This window comes from Bactrocera tryoni, chromosome 4 (genome assembly GCF_016617805.1).
Source record: "Bactrocera tryoni isolate S06 chromosome 4, CSIRO_BtryS06_freeze2, whole genome shotgun sequence".
Classification (NCBI taxonomy): domain Eukaryota; kingdom Metazoa; phylum Arthropoda; class Insecta; order Diptera; family Tephritidae; genus Bactrocera; species Bactrocera tryoni.
Genome location: NC_052502.1, coordinates 43,561,682 through 43,588,532, shown reverse-complemented (window position 1 = coordinate 43,588,532; position 26,851 = coordinate 43,561,682). Strand labels below are relative to the sequence as shown.

Sequence of the window (26,851 nt, the reverse complement as noted above, 5' to 3'; positions counted from 1 at the left end):
ACACAGTATAAATGGACCAGTCCGCATCAAATTTGATCAATTTATTTTATAGAAAAATATGCAGCAAGGTTATTAAAATGTCTAATCATCAAGTATTTGTGCTCAGTTTACCCCTACACTTCACCCGGATATAATATCTGCCTTCAAATCTAAGGTCGAACTCTGAAGGAGCGACTAAACGAAAGGAAACTGCTGAACTGACTGAACTTGGCACCCCGAAAAGCTAATACGGTTGTGAAAGTTGACACTGAGCAACACCAAAAGCTCCGTCAAGAACGGGAAGGGACTCACTGAGCTGTACGATATCAAGTGAAGTTTTACACAAGGATTTCTTCTATCCATTGCTGAAGAAAATAATACAAGCACAAGTCTCATCTGATGAGTCGGTCTTAGGAGTGTTCGAGAGGAAAGTTTTGCCGAACATTTATGGTTCTTTGCGCATTGGCAACGGCGAGTACCGCAGTCGATGGAATGATGAGCTCTACGAGACATGTCGTCCGACATGAAAACACAAACCTCTGAAGATATTCGACGCAGAACCCGCAGTGGAAGAGGAAGGCCTCAACTCCGTTGTAGAGATCAGGAATAAATATCGAAAAAATAGCTGAACCGAACATTTCTGAAATCAACACTCTAGTTTATTTGCCTTTTTAGTACCCAGAGACGTTTTTCTTTAAAATTTTTTTAAATCAGATTCATTAGACCCAACAGGCCGTCTCGATGAAGGGGAAGGTCTTGAGAACCTAGACTCCAGCTCTGAGCATACGCAATTTCACGGCTTCAGTTGCCAACAAAGCAGGAACGGTAAGACCTTTCCACGTAAGGCCTTAGTTAGTTTTGTAGAATTGCCGGCGAACTAGCGAAACGAAGAAGTGATTAGCGCACTTTTACGGATTCCATTGAAATCGCTTAGTCGATTATAGCTCTGAGATACAACAAAATAGACCCAAAGATCATTTTTCTCTTCTCAAATTCTACACAAACCAAACGAGCTGCAGCCTCGAAATACCAATTTACTTCCCATATGTATGTCCAGTGTACATATATGTATACATATGTTTGTATATAACGAAATGAAATCAACTTAATAAATATGGAGAGTGTGAGTCAGGTTGTCAATTAGTGGGTGACTGGGTGTTTAAGCGCCAATAACTGCAGTTACGAAAATATACAACGGTCACACGAGTCGACATGTGTGTACATATGTATGTATGTATGAAAGTATATGTATGTATATATGAAAGTATATGTGTGTATATAACCAATTGACATGCTTGAGCGCTCTTGTAATGTGCTCGCCTATTCAAATTGAACCGCCCTTCGGCGCTCACAACTCCACCAAGCCGCTCGTGCGCGTACGAAATGCAGCTTTATGTTCACGAGCGGCGCTGAGCTTTCGCGAATTCGCAAGGCAATGCGCAAGGCCGTTCAACAAAGCGTTTGCAGCTTTTGCTGTGATGCTGTGCTGCTGCACCAACAACACAGCATCCAACCATGAAAATTTTGCGAGAAGCGCGTACATCACTGTGTTTGTTTGTGTGTGTGCGTGTGAGCGTTTGAAACATTTTACAATGAACGGGACTATATGTATACGCTGAGACGAATCTCAGCTTTGCTCTCGTAACACTCATATCTACATGCGTATGTGTGTGTGTGTTCCTTGAATTGAAGCCGAAGAACGTTTGCTGCCCCAACTGGCTGCTGGCTGGCTGGCTGGTTGGCGACCGTGGCGAGCTGCCGTTGCGATTCTACGCGTTATTTGAGTACGTTTCCTCGTCGACGACGACGACCAATTTTTCCAGCGCTGTGCACGGTGCTCGGTGGCTGGCAAAACGCAGCTAAGAAAATCAGAAAAAATTCCAAAAAAATCCGAAACAGCAACGGTAAATGCTGTGCACAAACGCAACTCGCAGAAAATTGTACAATTCGAAGGCAAAAGAATTAGTTTTATCGGGGATTGTGCAAAATTGAGTGGAAACTAAAGCGAAAAGCTGCAAATCAAACGCACAATGCAGCAAAATGTCAATTGAAGTGTAGTGAAAATTGCTCTGCAAATACATACACACATACATACATGTATATAGAGTAAGGCGCAGAATGAAAATCTTATATAAAAAAAGAAATAAATTCATGTGAAAATATTTTCTCCGCTGCTGTGTGCGTGTCTATGTGTGGGCTTAACGAAATTCGGGCACAAGCCCAGCTTTAATGTGTATCAATGCGAAGTGTAGGTGAAATTTTCAGCAAAAAAAGTGAAAAGTGAAAATTGAAAACGATTTAAGTGCCCATAACGGTAACTGTGCAGTTAAAAAGGATAAATTTTCAGTGCAAAAAACAAACAGCTGCTCATACTCCAACGCATTTGCTTCGGGTTTTCAGTGCATGTGGCAGGCAGCGGGCTGGCTGCTGGGGTTTGGCGCTGTTGGCTTTGTTGCTGTTGGTAAATTTAGCTGACTTGGCTGTGCTGCACGACTAGCTGACTGGCTAACTCCGTGACCGTGGCCCGACACGACGACAGCGCTACTCCGACAACGTAGGCTGTGGGCGTCTTCGCCGTCGCAATAAGCAGTGCACGAGTGTGTGTGTGTGTGTGGCATAACGAAGCCTGTGTTGCACATACATACACACAAAACAGTAAAAGTAGCAGTGAAAAAGTGGCAGCAACGTAGAAAATTTATATTTAATTTTATGAAAATGTGTTTTTAACATTTTTTAAAGAAAATTTGCAGGCGTGAAGCTGGTATTTGAAGTATAAAACGCTACACAGCGGCAAAGAAAGCAGTAAAATGTAAAGCTAGAAAGTGAAATCGTGTTACAGCAAGTGTGGCAAGCGAAAAGGCTTGAGTGTGAAAGTAAAAATATGAAAATTATTGCTTTTTTCTAATAAAGATACAAAGTTTTGATTTTTTTTTGCACTAATATGTTATTAAACTGCGCGAAAATATATATTATTAATGTTTTCCAAACAAAAATAGTGCAATTTAAATTTATGGCTTGTTGTTGTTGTTGAATGCTGCACCTTAACCTGATTATAAATGCTGTATGTGCCACGGACACGGTTGCTCAGTGGCAGGCACAGGCATGCACAGAGGCTGGGCAGCGCCAACAGCAACAACAACAACAGCGATAAGCACCAACAGCAGCAGCAGCAGCAGCAGAGCTATCAGGCACACGCCCTTCGAACTACACAAAAAGCGTTTACAGAAAAGCAGCAACAATAATGTAGCACCAAATACAGTTACAACAGCAGCAAGCAATAATTTTCAGCGCTTACAATTCTTTTACAGCGCATGTGAAATATTTATAATAAATTATATTCACTTATTTACAGCAAATAACAACAAAAACAAAGAGAGTGCAAAACTTGTGACGCAAAATATTCCCAACCCAACCACACCCCCCGCCACAGTAACGCTATAAATGCACACCCATTACCCTAATTACTGGCAAAATTAAAAGTGTTTTTCTCAAAAAATCAACGAATTAAATTGTACGCAAAATGCGCAAAACTAAATTAGTGACCGAACGACATCGTCGCAATCTACGAAAACGATGAAACGTGGCTATAAGAGAAGACGAAAGGGGCTCTGGCCGCTACAAAAGCTGCGCTAAAGTCGGCGAACCCGTGAAAAACTGCTCACAAATATACTCTATATAGAACTGGCAGTGACAAAATAAGAAAAATAGAAAATTAAAATCAAAGATTACAAAAACAAAGCGCACACAGTTGAAATCATACGAAAAATAAAGTGCTGTCGGCAGATATAACTGCAACGCCAATAAATAAATCCAACACATTAAGGCGTCAATTAAATTTACGTTTAAAAATACATAAAAGCAAAAAAAACAACAAAGCAACAGCTCAGGCGCGGTGCTACGAGGCAACCTAACCACGAAGAATCCAGTGGGCAGCAGCGGAAACGCAGAAGGCAGCAGCAGTGAGCCGATCTAGTGACGAAGCAACATCGTTAATAAGGCGAAAAACACACATACCGACATTAACAACAACAAAGTATTAAATATACAGTTATAAAATAACCTAAAGGCAGTGAAATTGAAAAAAAAAATAATAAAATAAATTTAAGAAAAAACAAAAAATTAAGAAAAAATGCAGGCCAGCTGAAGGAATTTAGGCGAAAATAAATTCTGCGAATTGACAGCGAGACTGATTGACAAACGGACAACTAACGGAACTGCTGCTCAGCTTAGCAAGCGCACCAAAGCGAAAGGACACACGGGCAAGGCGAAAACTCGAAAATTTCACTCAAACGCCCACGCATTTCGCACAACAAACACACACACACAAACACTGACACATAAATATAAATATACCCAACAGCAACGACACGCAGTGAAGTGAGACAACAGCAGGCACCACAAGCACAAAGGACAGCAGCAGAGACAGAATTGGAACACTAAAACGAAACGTTTGGAGTCCAGCAAAAACTACAGGCAGCTTACACGGCATACAATCGCACAACAACAGCAACAAACAGGCATATTTATAAATACAAACAAAACAGCACGAGCTTCAAGCACACACGCAAGCAAAAACCAAAAACAAAAACAAAAATAAAAAGCATACAAATCAGCGTGGAAACCTGTGAGCGATCGGGTGCGACAGACAACTAACGCAGCAGCAGCAAAAGTAAAATATCAGCAACATCAAAGCAGCTTGCTGCCGTTAACAGCAATTGCAGCAACAACAACAACAACACAAAGTGAAAGGCTGGTGGCAGCACAGGCGTAGGCGCACACGCACACCAACACACCGGCACACTTCTGCCATTGATTCGCCCGCGATTCGCACGCACTCACGCCGCAATCGGGGAAATATCACTTGGATCATGTATAAAACGCTCGTATTGCTGCTGCATGTGCATTTGGGTGAGTGCACACTAACACATACTATACTTATAACAGATTCTTGTATAAGTCCTTTGGCAACAACTTGGTAACAACGAAGGAGTTGTAGTTAGCCTCCTCAATAAATTTGTCGCAGTCTCTGTGCGTTTTGTGCGACAGTTTTTTTGTTCCATACCTAGGAGCTATGGCCATAACATCGAACAGGGGTCTCTAATGTCTAAGTGGTATTATTCGTGGCCTCACTGAAAATCAGCCTATTTACCTAATCTATAATACTTAATCTATCAAAATGGCACATCAAGTGCTAATTGAGCCCGATAGGGCTGCACTCCTACCAAATCTATTACTAATACTCGTGCAGTTTTACCTGCCTTCGCTGAAAGGGTTATAGATGAGGTCACTGAAGTACGTATCATTGTTTTCTTAGTCAAGAATAAACTATAGCTGGGCCATGCTCCCATAAAGATTTTAGTTGCCACCCTGTGAAATGTTGTTTTGACACTTCGAAGATATTACGAAAGCCACAAATTAATTATCCAGGGAGGTTGCATTGTTCCTTTAACAGGCTTTAGAACCTTTTTAGGGAACTAATTAATGGTCCACGGATCACCTATTATACAAATGTTTAACAGTTAAATGCTATAGCTAACCGATACTCAATAGAAATCCGTGTGTCTGGTAAGAAATTTAAGTGGCATTCTATAAAAATGCTGAGTGACAAACCGTGGAAAGTAAGTTAGCAAATGCTTGGTGTTTTTCATATCAAAACTTGAAAATAAATTAGAAAAAAGCTTTAAAAGTGCAAGAATTCTTCCTTTTATAAATTTTGAAATCGAATTGGTAAGTAAAGCTTTCGTTTTTTTATTTAATTTTTTGAAATATTAAGGCGGTTTTTTTACAATGAATTAAAAAAACAATCTGAAAATGGTGAATTTTAATCAACTAACGAATGAGGAGCGTTTAGCCATATTTAGTTTGCGTAAAGATGGTCATACGCAGTGTTATACTGCTGAAAAATTCAATAAAAGTCAGTTCGCAATATGGAAAGCTGTTGCCGGTTACAACAAAGAAAATCGAGTCATCAGGAAGAGGAAACAAAGGCGCCCAAAAATTACAAGGGAGAGAGTTGATAAATGAATTTTGGAAATTTCCAATTTTGATTTCTTCCAATCCGTTCCGAAAATTCCGGCACAGCTTATAAAAGAAGGCATGAAAGCCCCCTCAGTATACACTGTCCGTATTAGATTGCACAAAGCCAATACTTACGGCCGCGTTGCAAGAAAGTTACCCTACCGAAATGAGAAAAATAGGAAAAAAGGACAAGCATTTTACGAAGAGCACATATTAAAACCTCAAAGTTTTTGTGCACGAAGTGCTCAGGGCTGATGAATCGATGATTAGACTTCGTTATTCCCAGGGTATGGTTTAGGCTTGGCGCTCACCCGAACAAGAACTATCATTCAAGTGCACTTAATACACAGTTAAGTCGATGGAAAAGGGCTTAACGGCTTGGGAATGCTTATCTGCGAATGGCCCTGGCAATATTGCAGTCCGGGAAGTAAAACTTACTGCTGAAGTTTATTTAAATATTTTAAGGGAGCAAGTCATCGCCGAATCATCGACAAATTTAACCGGATTTCCTTCTTCAACAGGACAACGCGCCCATTCATACTGCAAAAGTCATCACAGAACAAATGTGAGTGTATTAAAATGGCCTCCTCAAAGCCCTGATTTGTCACCAATTGAAAATGCTTGGGCAATCCTTAAAATGCGTATAGCTGAAGAGAAACCCCAAAACCTGGCTGATTTTAAGGACTACATACATCTATAAAATTTAGAGTGATTGAAGCTTGTCAACTTCCAGCAATAACGACTGAGTCAACTAGCAATACGAAGTTATGGCCATTGTAGATTTTAAACACTTTGATAACTTATTTTTTCAACATGCAATTTCCTGTATGTGTTTATGTTTTCTTTTTATAAAAGCAATAAACTTCTTTCTTGTTTTAAAATTTCCTTAATTAGATACTTTGAAATATGGTCTCACTAAAAAAAAAATATTTTGTTTTAAAAAATATAAAATTTAAATTTTTTTTCAGTTGCCGTTTTATATTTCCTTTTGATAACTTATTTTTTTTTACCTATTTTATACTCGTATATTGGTGTTCAGCGTGACAGGCTGAGTCGATTTAGTCGCGTTCTAGTCTCGCAGTCTTTGAAGTATCGATCTAAAATTTTGACCACGCTGCGGCCGATATCGAAACAATCTAATATCATCAAATCAAACTTAATATTCAGAATAAAAATTTTATTAGGGGAACCCTAATTCTAATTTAATTCTTCACAAAATTCAGCATGAAGTCCTTCCTAAGATAATACTAAAATACCCGGTAACTTTTAAGATCGGACCGTACATAAGATATCATATACGTAGGTTGTCTTTTATAATTCGGGATTCGAAAACAAAACCAAATTTTATATGATGGCTTTACTGTTTTTCAAAATATTCTGAATTAAAATCTATACACTTTTGCACGCGTGTGAAACAATTGCCGAAGCACTTTTGCCACTTTAATTTAGGTTCCTTCAAAACATGCACATCAACCGTCTTTTCAGGTGTCGAAAAACGTTAAACACTAGTTTATTTTTTACGTATTAGAATAAAAAAGTCATTCCGTCCTAAGTCTGGACTATACGGTGGATGACTTATAAAAGTGTTGGGTTGAGTGCTCATAAATGCAATTTATTGTTATCGATGTTGGATAGCTCGTTTTACGATCCGTCTGGTTTCCTGGTTTCTTAAAAGACAACTGGCAAACAAATGATTGTATACGACTCGGAATATACTCTTCTGCGTTGTCAATAGTAGTTTGGTTGCGCCATGTTCAGTTTTTTCAAAAAAACAGGCAGCCCTTTGCTTGGAAATGCTTCGTAGTCGAACAGCTTTTGCTAGACTCGACTGATTTTGAAACACCCATACAATCGACTGCTGCTTACTTTCGGGCTCATTCGTATAAATCCATTATTCATCATCTCTCACGTTGTCATAGCCATATTTCGAAGCACCGTTAACGTATTTTTTTTTTTAACAAATCTCTTGACCAATCGAGACAAGTCTTTTTTGAGCAATCCACACAAATGGTTGTGATCACTCATGAAAAAATTTTTCTACAATCAAATGTTCATGCAATATGAAATGTATGCTAGTCCCATTATGCCCATTGTTGTCTCAATCTCACCATAAGTGACATGACGATCTTGCGCAATATCTGTTGGCGCACAGTATCAATAGCTTCCGAAAAAAAAACGGATTTTGAACGAACTTTCCGAAATTCTTCTCGGAGTGATCTTCAGCATCGATTAAATTCAACACACCATAGCTTCACACTGGCTTTTAAAGTAGCTTCGTCGTCAAAAGTTTAATTAAGTTCATCTTGTACTCTTGCTGAGTTAATCCACGTCTAAAGTTAGCGTGCGAAAATGCAACCGACTTAATTCCACTTTTTGCTCGAGAAGAATATTTGAAGTTACTGTAAGCAGCACAAATAGCGCTTGTGTGTCAAAACGTTTTAAGTATGCATGACATTAAAAATCACAAACATTACGATACAATTTTGAGTTTCCAGATTACAATACTAACATCGCCAAAACTCACAATATAAGAGTCAACCTACGTAGCTGCCATATAAACTGTACGATCCGAAATTAGTCTTGTATGGAAAACTGTATTATTAGACACGCTATTTTCACGAAATTTGTTACGGAATGTTGCTCAGGACAATTTTGGAAGAAACTGTCCAGTTCAGTCCACTAGCGTTTAGCTGTTAATTCACCGATTTAAATCATGTTCTTGGAAAGAAAATTTTAACCTTTGAAGAGTTCTTTGCAGCCGACTGACAGGTTTCTTGATTTTAGTTTTTTTCCTTAACTTATTAAAGCCTAGCAATGAACTTCTAGCCTGTATATTTAAAGTTGTTGACTTTATCATACAAAAAAACTTTTAATAGGAAATAATGTTCCTAGAGATAATATATTATTTTCATCAAGCTCTTATAATTAATAAGTAATTTACTTAAAATATAATAATATCCACACAAAATGAAAAATAGTGGTTATATTATGTAATGTTAAGTTCTGGTTAGCTATATTATGTTATGTTAAGCTCTGTTATGTTCGGGTACAGCTTTTATATTTTGGTACGCTTTGGTTTTTTTTGGAGAGAAAATGCCTTTGAGTGCAATTTCTTTTTTATTATTTATTATATATTCTTCGGGAATAAATACGACTATGAAGAAGTTTTCAAAAATGACGTATCTTAGTATTAACTAACCCTAATGCCTTCTGATAAGCAGCTGATAATGCTGAGACCTGAAAAGAGACAAGCCGATCAGTATTTAAACCAGAAATAATCGTAAATCTGTCTGAAGGTAAATAAAGTTCTGAAGAATGATTAAATTACTAAAACTCGCTAAAAAAGTTTTAAGATTTCTTACCATTTGAATTAAGAATTCCTTGATGAAATTGATGAGAGATCAGGAAAGACCAGGAAACAAATTTAATAATGAATACATTAGCAATGACAAAATTCCACGACGCCTCAGTGCGTGCTATTCGTTCAATGAATTTCTTAGGTCCCACAAATGCAATAAGGCCCAATATTCCTTATAACGGGTGATCCAAAAAGAGATACTCTTTTCAGTAGTTTTTTTTTGACAAGTCATGCTTGAGTCGTGTCATACTGCCATGCAAACTGGGTTCAGTATTGTTTGGCATTTCATCATGGAAAGACTGACGCCTGAACAATGTTTAAAAATTATTCAACTTAATACGAAAATTCACGTTCGGTAAAGAATGTGTTTCGCCTGCTTCGCTAACCTTATGATCAACATAAACGGCCTACTGAACTATTCACAACAGCATTACCCATCTTGACAGCCAGCATACATTATTGGATAATATTCAACCAAATAATTCACGTCCATCTCGCTGCAACGAATTGACGTATGCCTGAATTGAAGCACATGATCTCGGCGACATTTGGTTTCAACAAGACGGCGCCACTTTCAACACATCGCATCAATCAGTGGATATATTGAGAGAACACTTCGGTGAGCAGATAATTTCACGTTTTGGGCCAGTCGATTGGCCATCAAGATCGTGTGATATCACAGCGTTCGAGTCATGCAAAATTGAACTCAACGGATGGACTGTCTGAGACGTAGTCGCGGCCAACATTTGAAAGAGATAATCTTCAAAAAATAGTTGTCAAAGAATGTTCCTTCTAATAATAAGAAGCGTTCCCATTAAATTTGAAGTTTCTGTGTTTTTTCTTTAAAAAGGTAGGAAACCTCGAATCACAAAGAGCCAATTCCACCAAGTCTAGTGATTATTTCAGCTTAATGATAACTCTTGTTTGTGTTGCAAATTTTTTTTCCGTTTCTTTTTGTAAACAATTAACGTCTATCGGCACATAGTTGGCAACCCCCCTTAAAGTATCAATTCAAATACATTTAGTTGAACCATAAGAGATTTTATAAGCTTCTAATTTAATTTTTATATAAAGCGTTAGTTTTTAACTATAAATTTTTTAACTTCTTCGATGACTGGCAACAAGTTCCTTCAACAAACGTGGGACACCCACTGGGGGAGCTCGATACAAAGCGGTCAAGACAGTAATGGCCCTTCCCAGAAACAAACTAAGGCAACTTGCGGAATCTTCAGTGGCATCTGCACAGACTAGAGTACAACTCTGTGGATCTGTGTGGCTAGCAGAGCAGAGCAGAGACACCAGAGCATATATTCTTTTATTTCACTATATTAAAAGAAGTGTGAACCAAAGAGGGGACGATAGAACACAGATCGCAATATATTCCTCAAATTTAAATGTACTTATATCTTTAAGGTGTTACACATTGTTTATCTAAGCTATATAATTGATATGACTTTCCAGATTGTTTAAAATATTATCTCGAAGATGTTTATATTTTAAGTTAACTAATGAAAAAGTGGAGAAAAAAAAAACAAAAAAGGCACGGGGAGCTTTCCAAATATTTTTATTATTATCTTAATCAGTAATGTCAAGTGTGACAAATGTTAACCTCCATTTAAATTAATTATTTTGATAGAAACGCTTTGGGCTATGACCCACAAGTTTTGTTTAATAAAGTGTGTTTTTTTTGACGTGTTAATGATATAGACCGCAAATTACGTATGGTTACACTGGTCGGCTGTTACATTATACATAAATCTACTGGTCCTTAGTAAAGCCAGATGGATGTTCTGTTTAATTTGAGGTAAAGTATCCGCCATACAAGACATCAACGCGTTTTGCGAATTTTAAGAGCGACTTAAACTTTGATACTTCTTCTACTCCTTTGCATTGCAAAGCTCCTTGAATCGTATTTACGACATAAGACGAGTTCTAGATAATGCTGAACAGAGGCATATGGGTGTGCCAACATCTCTCATGCCTACTTCTCTGCATTTTCTGCATGCCTAAAGATTGTGACTTGCCATTACTACAACAGCCATCGTGCAATCCTTTCGAGACCGTGTGAGTAAAAAGCATGAAAGTTTTCCCAATGGATAGACATGATATTGGCGATCCTGCTAAGTACAAGCATTCCTCACAATTTCATTGTATATCTTTTCCGTGTTTCCTGTTCTTGTTCGGTAGCCAGACGGATGGCACCTTTGGCAATATCAACAGCTTTGGCAATCTCAACAGCTATTTCGTTTTCCGGAATTTTTTGTAGCCTGTAACCTAGTATATATGCAACTACTTTGCTACATCCACTGCCTCTCTACTTCTAAGAACATTTTGTGACGTTTTACGATGTGAGATTATATTGCCCTTATTGAACCTTTACTCTCTTCTTCTAACAACAGCGCGCCAGTCGTTTCTTCTCTTCGCTACGTGGCGCCAATTAGAGATCCTAGTGAAGCCAGGTCCTGCTCCACCTAGTCGTTCCAACAAAATGGAGGTCTTCCTCTTCCTCTGCTTCCTCCGGCGGGTACTGCGTCGAATACTTTCAGAGCTGGACTGTTTTCGTCCATCCGTACAACATGACCTAGCCAGCGTAGCCGCTGTCTTTTAATTCGCTGAACTATTTCAATGTCGTCGTATATCTCGTACAGCTCATGGTGCCATCGAATTCGATATTTGCCGTGGCCAACGCGCAAAAGACCATAAATCTTCCGCAGAATCTTTCTCTCAATAACTCATAACGTCGACCCATCAGAGGTTGTCATCGTTCATGTCTCTGCACCATATTTCAGGACGGGAATAATGAGTGACTTATAGAGTTTGGACTTAACTTCTTACTCTTACTTACTCAATCCGAAGTGGCAAGATAGACGTAAACATCTACGACTTCGAAGTTAAGCCCGCAACTATACACTCTTATATGGTAACTTCTCTATTTAGTTCTGCAGCTCGAATTATTTTCTTCTTGAGTAGATTGGACGATGCATTATAATGCTGAAAAAACCAAAAGTTTTCGGCCCATAATTCCGACCTCTTTTTACGAATAGCTTCGCGCAAACGACACATAACACTCAAATAGCATTGCATGTTGCAGGTTGACCGGTCGGAAGAAATTCGGAGTGCATCACACCTCGATAAACGTAGAAAACTGTCAACATAACTTTGATTTTTGATCTGCTTTGACGTGTTTTTTCGGCTTCGGTTCACATTTGCCACAATATTCGGCCGATTGTTCGTCTGTATCCGGGTCGGAAGCATAGATCCAAAACTCATCGCCAGTCATCACGTTTCGTGATGTAATGCTAGTCGGAAAGCATGGTTTCACAGAGGTTAACGCGCCGCTGTTCAGATTGAGTGATTTGAAGCCAATTGTACTATCACTTTCCCAAATGATCTTTCAAACTGATTTTCGCTGATCCTTCCGACATTTCGACGACGCCAGTAAGATCTCTCACTGTTAATCGTCCTTTCTCAAGCACTAATTTTATTGACGTGTTGATCATTAGTTGATTCGGTTCTTCGTCAACGCGTTCTCAACCTTCTTTGAATAATTCGTAGCAAACAAAAACACTTGCTCGCGACAAACAATTATGACCGAAAACTTTTTTCTACATTCCAAATGTTTCAACACCAGAAATTTGTTTCTGCACATAAAATTTAATGTAACCAAGAAGGTTGAATAATTTCACTAATCGTAAAAATCGGGAAAATGCCCTTTATGTACTTTAGGCAAGCTTATACTAATGACTACATATTTTGATGTGAAGAGAAAAATATTTCCACTAATGGATTTTCGCGGAAAATTGAAATTAAAAAGTCTTACTATTTCTTGCCCACAGTAGTATTTAGCTATAATGCAATAATGGGCTCCATTAGGACGTTCTGCAAAACCAAAAGAATAGTTGTGTAAACATTCAAGTCTTTCCGAACTGTGGTTCGTACGTTATGCGTTATATATAAGAAAAAGAAGACAAGATATCTAATTTAAACTTTCACGATTTATTTGGAAAAGAAATCTTGGTAAAACCTTATGCTTCTACAAAAGTAAAAATAAATAAAACTAAGCTTTCCGCACCAAACAAACTAAGAGCAGCATGAAAGGACTTTACTGTTACGCAGCCACTCCCTTTAGATAATTCAATCAAGATGAGTGTGCTGCAAGCTGCAGGCTGTGGCAATGCAACTGTAAATGTATGTATGTGCAACAACTGCTACTTATATATAACTGTATACCTATTTTGGCTTGCACAAACCAGTGTTATAAGCCCTGAGAACTATTTCCACACTTGCGATTGTAAAAACGTGAAAGAAGCAAATAAAAGCGACACAGCAGCAACACCCCATTGCAGCTGCCACAGACTTTGATGTCAACGGCTAAGACGTACAGCGCGCAGGAAAAACAGGTCAGTTCAGTCCATTCAAGGTACATACATATATTTACTGATGTGGGCATATACATACATATGTACATATATATATGTAAGACTCGCTGCTGCTTCTCACCGCTTGGCGTGTTCCAACAGCGATTCAGCAAACCGATTGTCCGTCCTTGTCCGTTTTGTGAATCAATTCGAAGTGTGTCGGCTGTGCACGAAGCAACATCAAATAGCTCGATTCGGCTGCCTTGTCCTTGGCATCGTCGTGTCGATGCGTGCAATTGAGAAATTCTTTCATTTTGTTGCCTGCAATTTTCCACATAAATACACAAACCATTACATGCATGTACATATGTATGTATGTAAACGAAAGGCTTGCACATACATACTTTTATATGTAGCTGTAACTGTATATGCGTTAGCTTTGCTGACATTCGGCGCACTTCACTACACCCTGTACTCATGTAGGTATGTGCGCTTAACGGGATTTATTTTGTTGTGTTGGTGTGCGGTATACCTACATACATGCGCCTATGCGTCTAAGCTTGTGGAAAGTTTCGCATGCCCACGCTATTTGAGTGGCTTCCTCGCTGTAACCATTTGGCCTCCACGGCGCACGAGGCATAGCGAGTGGCAAATGCCTACGATGTTGAAAGCTTTTGGCCACTCTTTCCGAAGTTGCTTCGCTGTTGCTCATTGATAAAGTCACTTTTCGCGCTCACTTTCTCCGCCTGCTCAATAATGTTGATTGCCACCGCTCTGCCTCTAAGCACACTCTCATCAAGTATGCTCTGCTCTCCCACCTGCCTTCAAATGTCTCATGATATATGGGCACGAAGAGCGCTCGTGCCTGTCGTATCATGAATGAGTGCTTCGGCAACGTTCAGCTGTCCGTCGCCTCACTTTCCATTCAGCAGCGGCAACAACGCGCACCGAAGCAATAAAATATAACAGCGACAAAAACAACATAAACAACATAGAAAAGTGAAAGTCGCATATGAAAATGTGGCGCATGCGCCCGACACAACTAATACCAATATTCATAGATTCGGACAGATGAAAATCAGCATCGGCAACTGATGAGCTTGGAACTTGGCAAGGGCAATGGTAGACGACGCCATGCGACACACTTCGTCGGCATTAGATGCTGAAGTGAGCAGCGCTAAGATATAAAAGCCTCAAACCCTAAAATGTCAGCTAAGCGCTGTCGAGCGCGAACGCCTGATGAAGAAAACGTCCCGATTTCATTCATTAAATCAGCGCAAGCTGCGGTGGGGAGTGCCGCGTAAATTCACTGACTGCCACGACTGCGATGAAGTGTTGCTTACATTCACTTTAAGTTCGTTAGCTAATGCAATTTAGCTGCCATTGTTAGCTTACATAGATACATTCAAAAATATCTTACTGCTTACTTGACTCAGTCCCACTAATTTATATCTATTTTTATGCTTTCATTTGATCCGCCGCCCACAGCGCTAGGCGGGAATGACGATACGACATCATGGCCCAGCTTATCGGGCGTACACAGCGAGGTCAAGCATGGCTCGGCGCGCCAGCTGCTGGGCTCCAGTTTTGTGCGCGACAGCATTGCGTTGCAGCGTCAGCACCAGGAACAACAGCAGCGCCTCTTTCGTTCCGGCGCTAGCAGTAAAGCCGTCGGTGGTGCCGGCGACGCTGTCGCACTCAAGCAAAAGCAAACGCCAAAGGATGCACACACGCAGTATCATCTAGGCGATCATGATGATGAGGATTTTCATCCATCAGACTTCCCGCCGCATGAACATCCCGACGCCGATTATTTCGCACAATATGCACCTGAACTATACACCACCGAGTCGCAGCAACAGTCGTCACACAAAGCGAATGCCGTTGCAGCGCAAAATAATGCTGGCGGCGGCGGCACCAGATTCCGCGATATTGGTGCGCGCAGCGGTATTAGTCGTACGGATTTGTATAGTGTGCAAGAATCCGATGATCATATGGGTGAAATGGCGCGAGGTCGTGAAGGTTATATGCGACATCACAAGGAGACAGTCTTTCGGCCGCATATTAATAGCGTGCGCGATGAGGGTAACCTGATGAGTCCCAATGACGGCTATGCGCACACCTGTCAGAATGTGTGCGGCGACACACAATGGCTATGCCTCAGTACATGTACCTGTATTGATCAGAGCGCGCGCTGCGATAAGAAGAACGATTGTGACGATGGCGCTGATGAGTTCGATTGTGAAGTGATTGGCGATATGTTGCATAAATTGCAGAAGGATTGTGAACAGACGGGCATGCATGTCATGTGTCCGCGCACATATCGTTGCATCAACAAGGAATGGCTGTGCGATGGCGATGATGACTGCGGTGACTATTCGGATGAGACGCATTGCGGTGCAAATGTGGCGCGTATGAATTGCTCGGACGATGATCAGTTTGAATGTCAAAATGGTTTCTGCATACCGAAGCAGTGGGTTTGTGATGGCGAAAATGATTGTAAGGACTTCTCCGACGAAGCGCATTGTAATCGCACGAGGTAAGTAAAGACTTTTTATCCAGCCTTAGCCTTAGTTTGAGTTCGACGAACTCTACGTCGGGTAAAGAAATTGAGAAACCTTCCATTAAACATATGTAAGCTATGCAATGAGATTCTTGCAAGACTTGGCTACGAAGCTTCTTAAGATCAAAGAGAACACATGTGCCGCAATGCGATGAACTGTTTCTATATAATTATTAGTCCTGCAGCCGTAGTTCTCGATTTCTATTGTATATTTCATTTGCTCATACTATTCTCCTCTCAAATGCAACTATTTAACACTGCTATCTTCTCACGCACAATTAGTTGCTCAGCCGAGCACTTTACCTGCAATGACGGCTACTGCATTTCGATCGCCTTTCGTTGCGACGGCGAACGCGATTGCAATGACAATTCCGACGAACTCAAATGCCCCGCGGTCTTTAATCGCTGTCCGGAAGGTGAATTTAAGTGCCGTGGCAGTCATGGCGGTCCAAGCGGACAGTGCATACTGAACCGTTTCCATTGTGATGGCGATAATGATTGTGGCGATTGGAGTGACGAAGAGGATTGCCCACAAAAACCATCCGATTGCACGACAAGCGAATTCAAATGTAACGATGGTAGTTGTATACCGCGACGCTGGAAATGCGATAAGGAACAGGATTGTGAGGGCGGTGAGGATGAACACGATTGTGGCAATATGATAGGGAGTACGCCGACCAAATGTGGACCAGATGAATTCACATGTCACAACGGACGTTGCATACTGGTAGGTTGAACGCGCCCTCTAGCACAGTTAATGATCTCCTAAATTATACTTTTACCTCTAACTACTAGAATACTTGGCTTTGTGATGGCTACCCGGATTGTTCGTCTGCCGAGGATGAGGTAGAATGTCACCTGCAGTGTGATCCCGGACAATTTCTTTGTCCAGCCAAGAAGAACATCACAAATTTAAAGTACAAATGACCTCATCCAATTTATTTTTGCTTCTTTGCTATAAGTTCGTTTACGTTTGCAGGATTTGTGTACACCAAAAGCATGTCTGCGATGGGCAGAATGACTGTCCGTTAGGTGAGGATGAAGTGAATTGTCCACACCCACGTACCTGCGGCGAGAACTCACGTTGCGAGCAATTATGTATTACCACAGCGAAGGGGCGGGAAGAATGTGCTTGTAATCTTGGTTTTCTGATGCACGAAAACCGTCGGAAGTAAGAGAGCTATAAATGTTGAATAATTTACAGATATCTACATTTACCATATAATATCTTTTAATATTTTCCAGTTGCACCGACATCGATGAATGTCAATATATAACGAGTCCAGTTTGCTCACAAAAGTGCGAGAATACACACGGCTCATTCAAATGCTCCTGCGAAACCGGCTACGTCTTACGTCCGGATCTACGCACTTGTAAGGCACTCGGCGGCGCGATGACATTGGTTGTGGCAAATCGTTGGGACATCAGACGTGTACAGTTGAGCAATAACCGTTACTCGGCTGTAGTCAAGGGTTTGCACAACGCAATCGCGCTTGATTTCCACTATCGTAAAGGTTTACTCTTCTGGTCGGACGTTTCTACGGACGTAATTAAAATGGTGCACATGAATGGCTCACGGCTGCGGGATGTTATCAAGTGGGGCTTGGAATCGCCTGGTGGCCTAGCCGTCGACTGGGTGCATGATCTGCTCTTCTGGACTGACTCGGGTACGAGACGTGTAGAGGTGTCCAATTTTATGGGAACGTTGCGGGCAGTTATCGCATCAAACGATCTGGATAAACCGCGCGCCATTGTCATACACCCTGGCGAGGCGTTGGTGTTCTGGAGCGATTGGGGTGCGTTGCAGGAACAGCAGTTAAGAGGAAATGTCACGAATAATTTTTTTTTTTTGAATGCAGGTCCTAATCCGAAAATTGAGCGTGCTTATATGGATGGCTCTCAGCGGCAAGTGATCATTGCGAATGGAGTTACATGGCCCAACGGTCTCACTATAGACTACCCCAGTCGGAAGATTTATTGGGCCGACGCGAAACAGCACGCAATTGAGTCCTCCAACTTTGATGGCACTGAGCGCGTGAAAATACTCAGCACACATTTGCCGCATCCATTTGCGCTAACCATCTTCGAAGATACCATGTACTGGACCGATTGGAATACGAAAACCGTCTCGGCAGCTAATAAGATTACCGGAAAGGGTTTCCGTTCGGTGCATGAGAACTTCCACTTTCCAATGGATATACACGCTTATCATCCAGCAAGACAACCAGAGTATCCGGATCGTTGTCAAAAAGACAGACGCGGCCTAAGAGGCGGCTGTTCTCATTTGTGCTTGCCAAATAAGCTTTCGCGGCGCTGTGGCTGTCCTATCGGTTTATCATTGAAGGAAGATGGGTAAGTCAATGCAAAATTCACTTAGGTAGCTACAAATCAATTTCGTCAATTATCGTTTCTTTAGTAAAACCTGTAAAAGCATACCCGACAAGCTTGTGCTCGTCGCGCGCAGAAAGGACATACGATTGCGTCAACTGAACACAAAGTCAGCAGCGTCAAATGAAGTGGATATGATTTTGCCATTGGATTATATGAAGCATGCTGTCGCGCTAGATTGGTGCAGTGAAACGGACTATATTTATTGGACCGATGTGGAACGGAGTACGATAAATAAGGCGCATCTCAACGGTAGCTACCAACAGCGTGTCGTGCATTCGAATCTCGTCTCGCCAGCTGGTTTGGCTTTAGACTGGATTACAGATAAACTTTACTGGACCGATCCTGCTACTAATCGTATCGAGGTGGCAACGACAAATGGCAAAAAACGTACCCTGCTAATTTGGGAAAAGCTCGATAAGCCCCGTGATATTGTCGTGAATCCGATAGGTAAGTTGAGCTTACAGCATAGAATATAATTGAAATTGGATAGTCTCATGTCATAACATCAAACTATTAATTATTTATTTGCAGAGGGCATCATGTTCTGGTCGGATTGGGGCGAACATGCTATGATAGAGCGCGCTAATATGGATGGCAACGAACGAGTAATTGTCGCTGAAACGAATCTTAAGTGGCCGAATGGCTTAGCCATAGATTACGGTCAGCAACGATTATATTTTGTGGATGGCGGTACGAAGACGCTTGAAAGTATGGACTTTAATGGCGGCAAACGTAAAACAATATTAAGTAAGTAACACCGCAAAAGTCTGTAATGGCTTAGTGATGTAATACGAATCCTTCTTTTAAACTCCACAGACAACCTTGGTCATCCTTTCGGTTTGGATATCAGCGAAAACCGCGTCTTCTGGACGGATTGGGACAATAAGTCCGCATTCAGCGCCGACAAGCTCACAGGTCAGAATATCACCACAATTATTGCGAATACTAGCGATTTGATGGATATACGCGTGTTCCATCGCTCACGTAGGAGTATACAGAATGCTTGTGGTTCTAATAATGGCGGCTGTTCACATCTCTGTCTACTGAACCCAATGAGTTTCACTTGCGCTTGTCCTGTGGGAGTACAACTGAGGGTAAGTACTGTAAACGAATTTTTTTATAACATAACATAATACTTCTCTTGAAACAGAGCGATCTGCGGACATGTGCAGAGGGTCCCAGCCGCTTTATCATATTCGCACACCGCATCGACATACGACAAATCTCATTGGACTTTGCACATTTCATCGACGTGGTGCTGCCGATGCCACCGATTGGAAATGCGGTCGCTTTGGATGTAGACTCGACAACAGGCGTGATTTATTGGTCCGACTCTAAGCAGCATGTGATTATGAGCTCCACACCTGATGGCTTAAATGTGCACAAAATTATTGGTGAAAGCTTAGATAATCCTGATGGTTTGATTGTAGACTCTGTGGGCAAAACGGTATACATTCAAGAATTCTTTCAAAATTGCAAAGCAGATATTTTTAAACTCACTTATTGCAGATCTATTGGGCTGATGCTGGACGTCACACCATCGAAGTCGCTAGCTTGGACGGCAAAAATCGTCACCTGATCGCCTATAAAGATTTGGAATCACCACGTGGTTTGGCGCTGGACTATGAAGCTGGACTTCTATTTTGGACCGATTGGGGTCACTATCGCAAGATCGAACGTTCTCACATGGACGGCGAGAGTCGTCAGCGTATTGTCACATCGAATCTTGGTTGGCCGAATGGTTTATCATTGGATTTGAAGACGAAACGTATATATTGGGTAGACGCGCAATTGAAGACTATCGATTCGTGTGATTATACCGGTAATCAGCGTAAATTGATAATGTCATCATTGCATCATCCGTATGCGTTAGCCATGACTGATGAGCATATTTACTGGACCGATTGGAAATCAAAAGCTCTGCACATGACAGATCGTAGAAATATCACAGCGAAAAAGGAGATCATGACAAATATTGATGGGCTGATGGATATTAAAGTGATAACGGTAAACAAAATTATGAATCCATGAAACTTTCTATTTACAATTTGTTAATTTTCTACTCAGGTTAACAAAACACAACCCGAAAATGTCTGTGGCTCAAACAATGGCGGCTGTTCGCATCTTTGTCTACGCAATCCTACCGGTTTCTCGTGCAGATGCCCGATTGGGCTCAAATTGAAGGAGGGTAGTACCAGTCAATGCCAGACTTTGCCTGAGGTGAGTTTGAAAGTATTTTATTGAATAAGTCTTGAAAGCTTTAGCGAATTTGAAGATTTTTTTCTTTTCAAAGATATTTGTGTTTTAGTCACTCATTTATTAAGTTGTATACAATCAAAAAAAAACTTATAAATTTCCATGCAGTCACCATTGAAACATAAAAAGCCAATTTTTATGAATTTCTGACTCTCACAGGAATATCTACTCATTGCACAACGCTCTGGCATCGGTATGATCTCACTCAATATGCCCGATTATATGGACGTCGTGTTACCCATCAACGCCGTGCATGGCGCTGTGGTGCTCGACTTTCATTATCGCAAGAAATGGCTTTTCTTCGCCGACGTCAACTCAGATGTTATACGACGTGTAGATCTCACCAATTTGTCCGACAGCAAGACCATTGTGAACAAAGAACTATTGACACCGAATGGTATAGCGATCGATTGGATTGCGGATAACCTGTATTGGTCCGATACAGATCGAAAAATCATAGAAGTGGCGCGTTTGGATGGTAGCTGTCGTAAACAGCTCGTTTCCGACGATTTGGGTGATCCACGTGCGCTAATCGTGCATCCACGCAAAGGGTTTGTGAAAATGATTAATTAAGGACTTGGCATGATTTTTATTATAAACTCTGTTTAGATATCTCTTCTGGTCCGATTGGGATGCGCCGGCACGCATAGAACGTAGTTTGCTGGATGGCTCGAATCGCACTATAATTGTTACCGAAAATCTGGGTTTTCCAACCGGCCTAACGCTGGACTTTGAGTGAGTTTTTGCATGAATATAGTAAGCAACTGAAGCTAATTTGAAACTTTGTCCACTTTTAAACACAGCAACCGTCGTCTATTTTGGGCTGATGCGCTAGAAGATAACATTGCTTCGGTGGACTTCAATGGCAAGCGAAAAACTAAAATTATCGACTATGCGCCGCACCCCTTCGGTCTCACAATGGTAAGTGAATTAAGGACTTAATTAAATGTGTACGAGTCAAAATTGTTCGCCTTTCTAGTTCGACAACAGCATTTACTGGACCGATTGGTACAACAAATCCGTCTATCGCTCATATCGCAAGGGTCGCGGCTACAGCAATCCAGTAGAGATACGCGACTCTCTTAATGGTGCGCTGGATATACGCGCCGTCTCAATCAAACGTCAACCCGAGGAGTGGAATCAATGCGCACAGGAAAATGGCGGTTGCACGCACCTTTGTCTCTACCGCGGTGCGGACTATGTGTGCGCGTGTCCCGATCAACCGGATGATCGTGAATGCAAAATGACACCTAAATTTGTAGTGCCACGTCCGAATGGTGGTGATAATACGCCAGATTATGTGGAGGAGACCACGGATGGCGAGAGTAGCTCAACGGAGCACGAAGATGACAACTATAGCGCCAGCTCGAAATCGAGTAAGCGTGAGACGCTCATACTCATCGCTAGCGGTGTGGTGATCCTTATGCTGATCGTAATCATAGCAGCTATACTATGTGAGTAGCAGACTATCGCCGGAGGGTTATGAACGGTTTTATAATTTATTTCTACTTTTTTGTAGTTCTCATGTTCAATTCGAAGCGTAATAAGACGAAAAGGCATGCGCGTGGTTCCAGTCGCTCGGTATTGACCTTCTCAAACCCCAATTACAATGTGGATGGCACACCAATGGAACCAAAGACAAACATTTGGAAACGCTTTAAGTACGATAAATCACATGTAAGTATATTTCACTGATTTTGGAAGCAATCAGTCACAAACTACAGTTACTCTGTATACTGACACTTGGACGAGCTCTTCAAGTTTATACATTATCCCATCAACTTATATAAAGCTTATATAAATTTTAAAAATTTTACGTCTTATAAGACAGCTTGTTCCCCGAACAAGTTTCCAAACCATTACTGGCTTTGTCTTTGTATCTTTTTCTTTAAATTTTACCTTGTGCGATCGTATGAGATATTTTAGTAAATTGGTGACTATGTTTTCAGCTTTAGAAGAGATTCAAAGACAAAAGGATTTATGGGTCAGATGCTAGATACTAGACCTACCTACCCTTCCTTTTCAAAGCTGTATATAGTTAGAGATTTCATCGCCACTAATTTAATCTCTGACCAAGTTTCGTATTACAAAAGTGAACTACTTGAAGGCCGCTTAAGAGTTTTAAGCCGCCCTGTATTTTTAAACCTCAAGCTACGTATGACCATGTAACTCTCCCCGTTATTGTTTAACTTCTACATCTCGAAACTTCCGCAACCACCAATGGGAATTTCTATCACGTCGTTCTCTGATGATTGTACGATAATGACGTCGGGCGATGGAATCGATGGCATGTGCTCAAAAGTATACGGCTATCTCTCTGAGCTTTCTCGCTTCCTCGCTGCGTGGAATTTAACACTCTCTCCTACTAAACACAGCGACCATATTCGCAAACTGAAATAGGGAGTACAGACTTGACCTTAATATTGCAGGCAATGCCGTTAAGATACCGACTGTCAATAAGCCAAACATTTTATGTTTGACTTTTGATAGTCTATGCTACTTCACTCCTCATACCACCGCGATTATCGCCAAAGTACAGAGCCGCAACAAAAACGTCAAGTGGTTTGCCGGCAGCTCATGGGGAAAGGACAAAGAAACGTTGTTGGCAGTTTACAAGGCAATTGGCCGGCCGGTCCTTAACTACACCACACCAATATGATCGCCTGGATGCAGTGAAATGATCAAGCTCCAAACTTTTCCGGACACTGCACTCCGAACTACGACAGGATGCATCTTGATATCTCCCATCGAACACCTGCTTAGTGAGGCTCCTTTCCCAGCAGTTTCTGCTGGGGTGCTTTCGCATCAATCTTTCCTGTAGTCACTTGCTTAGAACGGAACCGCCTCCTAGGAGCATCAAGAATTCATTCTTCAACTACGCATCTAACTTCCGGCAAGCACTGACCGCTATTCACAGTAGAGCCATCAACACCTTCACCGACTCCCTATCAGTGAATGGCGTGCTTGGAGTCAAACCACCACCCATTACAGACGAAGAACTCGAGTTGCCGCGAGAAATTAGAGTGACCTTTTCTCAGCTTCGTTCTGGATACTGTAGCAGGTTCAACTCCTACTTACTCAGAATAGACCCTGACATAACTAATACTATAAACTATATGTCCAGCGTGAAATGAGTCTCCGTTTGACACTGATCACCTTTTTTATGCCCTGCTAACCCTACTCATCTGCCACCCTTCTACCTTTCGACCCCGTCGAAACAGCTTGTTTGCTGGGCCTACCGTTGGATGACGTCGACAATAACTTGATATCCTAACGGGGATGAGGTACCCGTTACAACAACAACAACATGTACCTCAAAGCTTTTAGAGTTTTTGAAGACTATATGTTGCTTTCACTACTAAACTCCCCTATCAAAGTTGGGAGAAAACCGTTCGATTCAAAAGCCACAGAATTTATCACCGGCTAAGAGCTTTTTATTAGTTGTTTTAAAATTGTATATAACCTGTTTATAGCCTGTTATGCAATAGTTTAAGGTTAGCTCGTAAGAGCTCAAAGCGGTGAGAATGAACTCAAAAAAGACCTAAAAACGCATAAGGCAACGAAATGTTATTAGCTCACTGCTCTAGACTCAATCCTGGAACCAATTTAAACTTGACTCAATTACTAAGCTCGTATAACACCTCTTTTTCGGAACAAATTTCCACTTTCTCTTGCATAAACTAAGAAAATTAGTCTAAATACTTTATAATGCAGTCTCTAAATCAGAGAATACAGAAATTACAAGAAAAAATATGACCACTATATGCCTAGAAAGACAAGAACCTTACACGCACTCAAAATCCAAATAGCGAACATTGGTATAAAGCTCATAGAAGAGCCCTTAAAGAGGATCTCATAATACATATGGAATTACTAACTATAGCTTAGACTAATATCCTTTGAAAACAATCCTTTCGGTAAAATTAAGAGCAGTCGCGTGCAGTCAGGTCTTCAAGAGCCTCTTAAAAGTCCATTAAATTTTTGGACATCCTACTACTTATTCCTAGCCACCTGCTTATCCTCATTGAAATGTTTTCAGGAGCGTGTCTACGAAGAGCGCAGCGTGACCACCGAGACAGCCTCGTCGAGTCTCTTTGTGCCGACGCCATCACCAATGGCATCGCCCTCCACCAAACTAACGACACTCTCAACAATAACGTAAACCAAGGTGAACACTAAACTACGCAACGCGTGTAATGTGATGCCACAGAAGCATTCTACACAAATAAAGGAAAACAAAAACGAATACAAATAAAAGCGAAACGCTAAAAAGAGAAAACTGCGCATAACAATTAACTACAAGTAAAGGCAGCAGTTTTTCCCAATCATACACTGGGAGAAACACAATTCTAAATATATACATATGTAATATGTAACGAAAGTATGGATAAATGCAAGCATAGTTGTTAGTGTAGCGGATTTAGAGACATCTCTGAAAGAATTTTAATCATTGTTTGAATGTCAACTAAATTTTTTGATTTCACATTTTCGAAAACTAAACAAAATACAGCAACGTATATATGTATGTAATATTTAGAGAAACTATGTGTGTGTAAATATTATATTAATTAAGGTAGAAAAGTCAAAGGAATGCGGAAAGGGGTAAACAAATGTAGTGAGAGCGAGAGAGAGAGAGAGAGCGATATCTATGAAGAGCGCGTGCGCCAAGTTATGTAAATGAACACGGTTGTTTCCAAACGAAATGAAAAACTATTACATATTTACATATGAGTGTGTGTGTGTGTAAATGTCTGTATGTTTACTAGAAAGCAATCGTTTTAGTTCGTATGTGTAATTGAGAGCGGAGCATTAATGTAAAAATAAATTATGACTCCACTACACTGTACAAAATATTTAGTAAGAATTAAAGTTTAATTATTTTTTTTTTCAAAAAAGTTGTTGCTTTTCTTTTTGTAAAGTATAGTTGTCATATTGCTGCAAAAGCATATTTAAATGAAAAACTGAACTGAAATTTGTGAGGAAATAATTATTCAAAAAATAAGTACAATGCCTTTCCTACGCATAGGTGTGTGTAAAGACCTGTATGTATGCACTTATATATATATACAGCTGTCGTTGCATACGCGCATGCGCATTTGCCCGAACTTAAGCATCCGATTGACTTTAGCAAAAAGCATTTTTAAAACAACAATAAGTGAGCAGCGGCAAAACGCTGAAAGCCAAGAGCAAAGTAAACACACAAAACAAAGCTAACCCTAAAGCGAAAAAGCTAAATACAAAAGATGAAACCAAAAAACAAAGAACCAAGAACTAAAAACGATTTTTTATTAACTAATAAAAATTTTCCTATTTGCAACACTGAACAAAACTAAAAATCAGCGACAAACTACAAAACGAAACAAGAATGAAGGAGAGTTACCAAATGCCAGAAGAAATGAAGAAGCAAAACAAAAATCTGTAAATCTGCATGTGTGTAGGTAAAAATGTTTGGTAATAAAGTATAGCTAAGCGAAGTGTGTCATACGTCTAACGGCATTTATAGAGACGGTCCTAATTAAATTTGTAAATAGTGAATAATTTCGTAACGTCTCAAACAAAAACAATTGCATACAGACAAATACATTAAAATTATTACAAAAAACCGTATTTGTCTGTATGTATGTATGTGTGAAAAAGAAAATGGAGTCAAAGTAGCAGGTAGCAGTGTAAAAATACTTTAGAAGTACCACAAAACAAAGTAAAATGAAATGTGAAAACATGAAAATTCGCCTAACTAAATAAATAAAGATTCATCAATAACAAAAATAACAAAAAAAAATTAAAATGAAAATGAAAATGAAAATAATAGTATAAATAAAACTTTAAGCATGTAAATGAAGAAAAGTTACTCGTTGTGCCGCAGCAGCAACGAGTAAAACTGTGAATTTGTGCCAAAAACAATTGAAACAAACAAAAACAAAAACTAAA

General features: G+C 40.4%; 1 protein-coding gene across 2 annotated transcripts in view; it reads left to right on the top strand.

The window, feature by feature from the left end:
* Positions 1-1,781: 1,781 nt before the first annotated feature.
* LOC120773914 (low-density lipoprotein receptor-related protein 4) overlaps positions 1,782-26,851 on the top strand; it is a 44,611-nt gene continuing 19,541 nt past the window's right edge. The window contains exons 1-20 of one of the 2 annotated variants that reach the window (XM_040103109.1): positions 1,782-2,085; positions 3,332-4,887; positions 15,202-16,252; positions 16,559-17,003; positions 17,072-17,193; positions 17,256-17,447; positions 17,522-18,072; positions 18,136-18,628; positions 18,693-19,114; positions 19,199-19,414; positions 19,484-19,761; positions 19,818-20,114; positions 20,177-20,674; positions 20,735-20,887; positions 21,083-21,474; positions 21,533-21,658; positions 21,727-21,844; positions 21,903-22,377; positions 22,443-22,600; positions 24,963-26,189. In XM_040103109.1, the coding sequence (XP_039959043.1) occupies positions 4,848-4,887; positions 15,202-16,252; positions 16,559-17,003; positions 17,072-17,193; positions 17,256-17,447; positions 17,522-18,072; positions 18,136-18,628; positions 18,693-19,114; positions 19,199-19,414; positions 19,484-19,761; positions 19,818-20,114; positions 20,177-20,674; positions 20,735-20,887; positions 21,083-21,474; positions 21,533-21,658; positions 21,727-21,844; positions 21,903-22,377; positions 22,443-22,600; positions 24,963-25,085 (6,150 nt within the window). In that variant the 5' untranslated portion in view covers positions 1,782-2,085; positions 3,332-4,847 and the 3' untranslated portion in view covers positions 25,086-26,189. Of the gene's footprint in view, positions 2,086-3,331; positions 4,888-15,201; positions 16,253-16,558; positions 17,004-17,071; positions 17,194-17,255; positions 17,448-17,521; positions 18,073-18,135; positions 18,629-18,692; positions 19,115-19,198; positions 19,415-19,483; positions 19,762-19,817; positions 20,115-20,176; positions 20,675-20,734; positions 20,888-21,082; positions 21,475-21,532; positions 21,659-21,726; positions 21,845-21,902; positions 22,378-22,442; positions 22,601-24,962; positions 26,190-26,851 lie in introns of those variants that run through there. The other variant, XM_040103108.1, reaches the window with a different exon arrangement.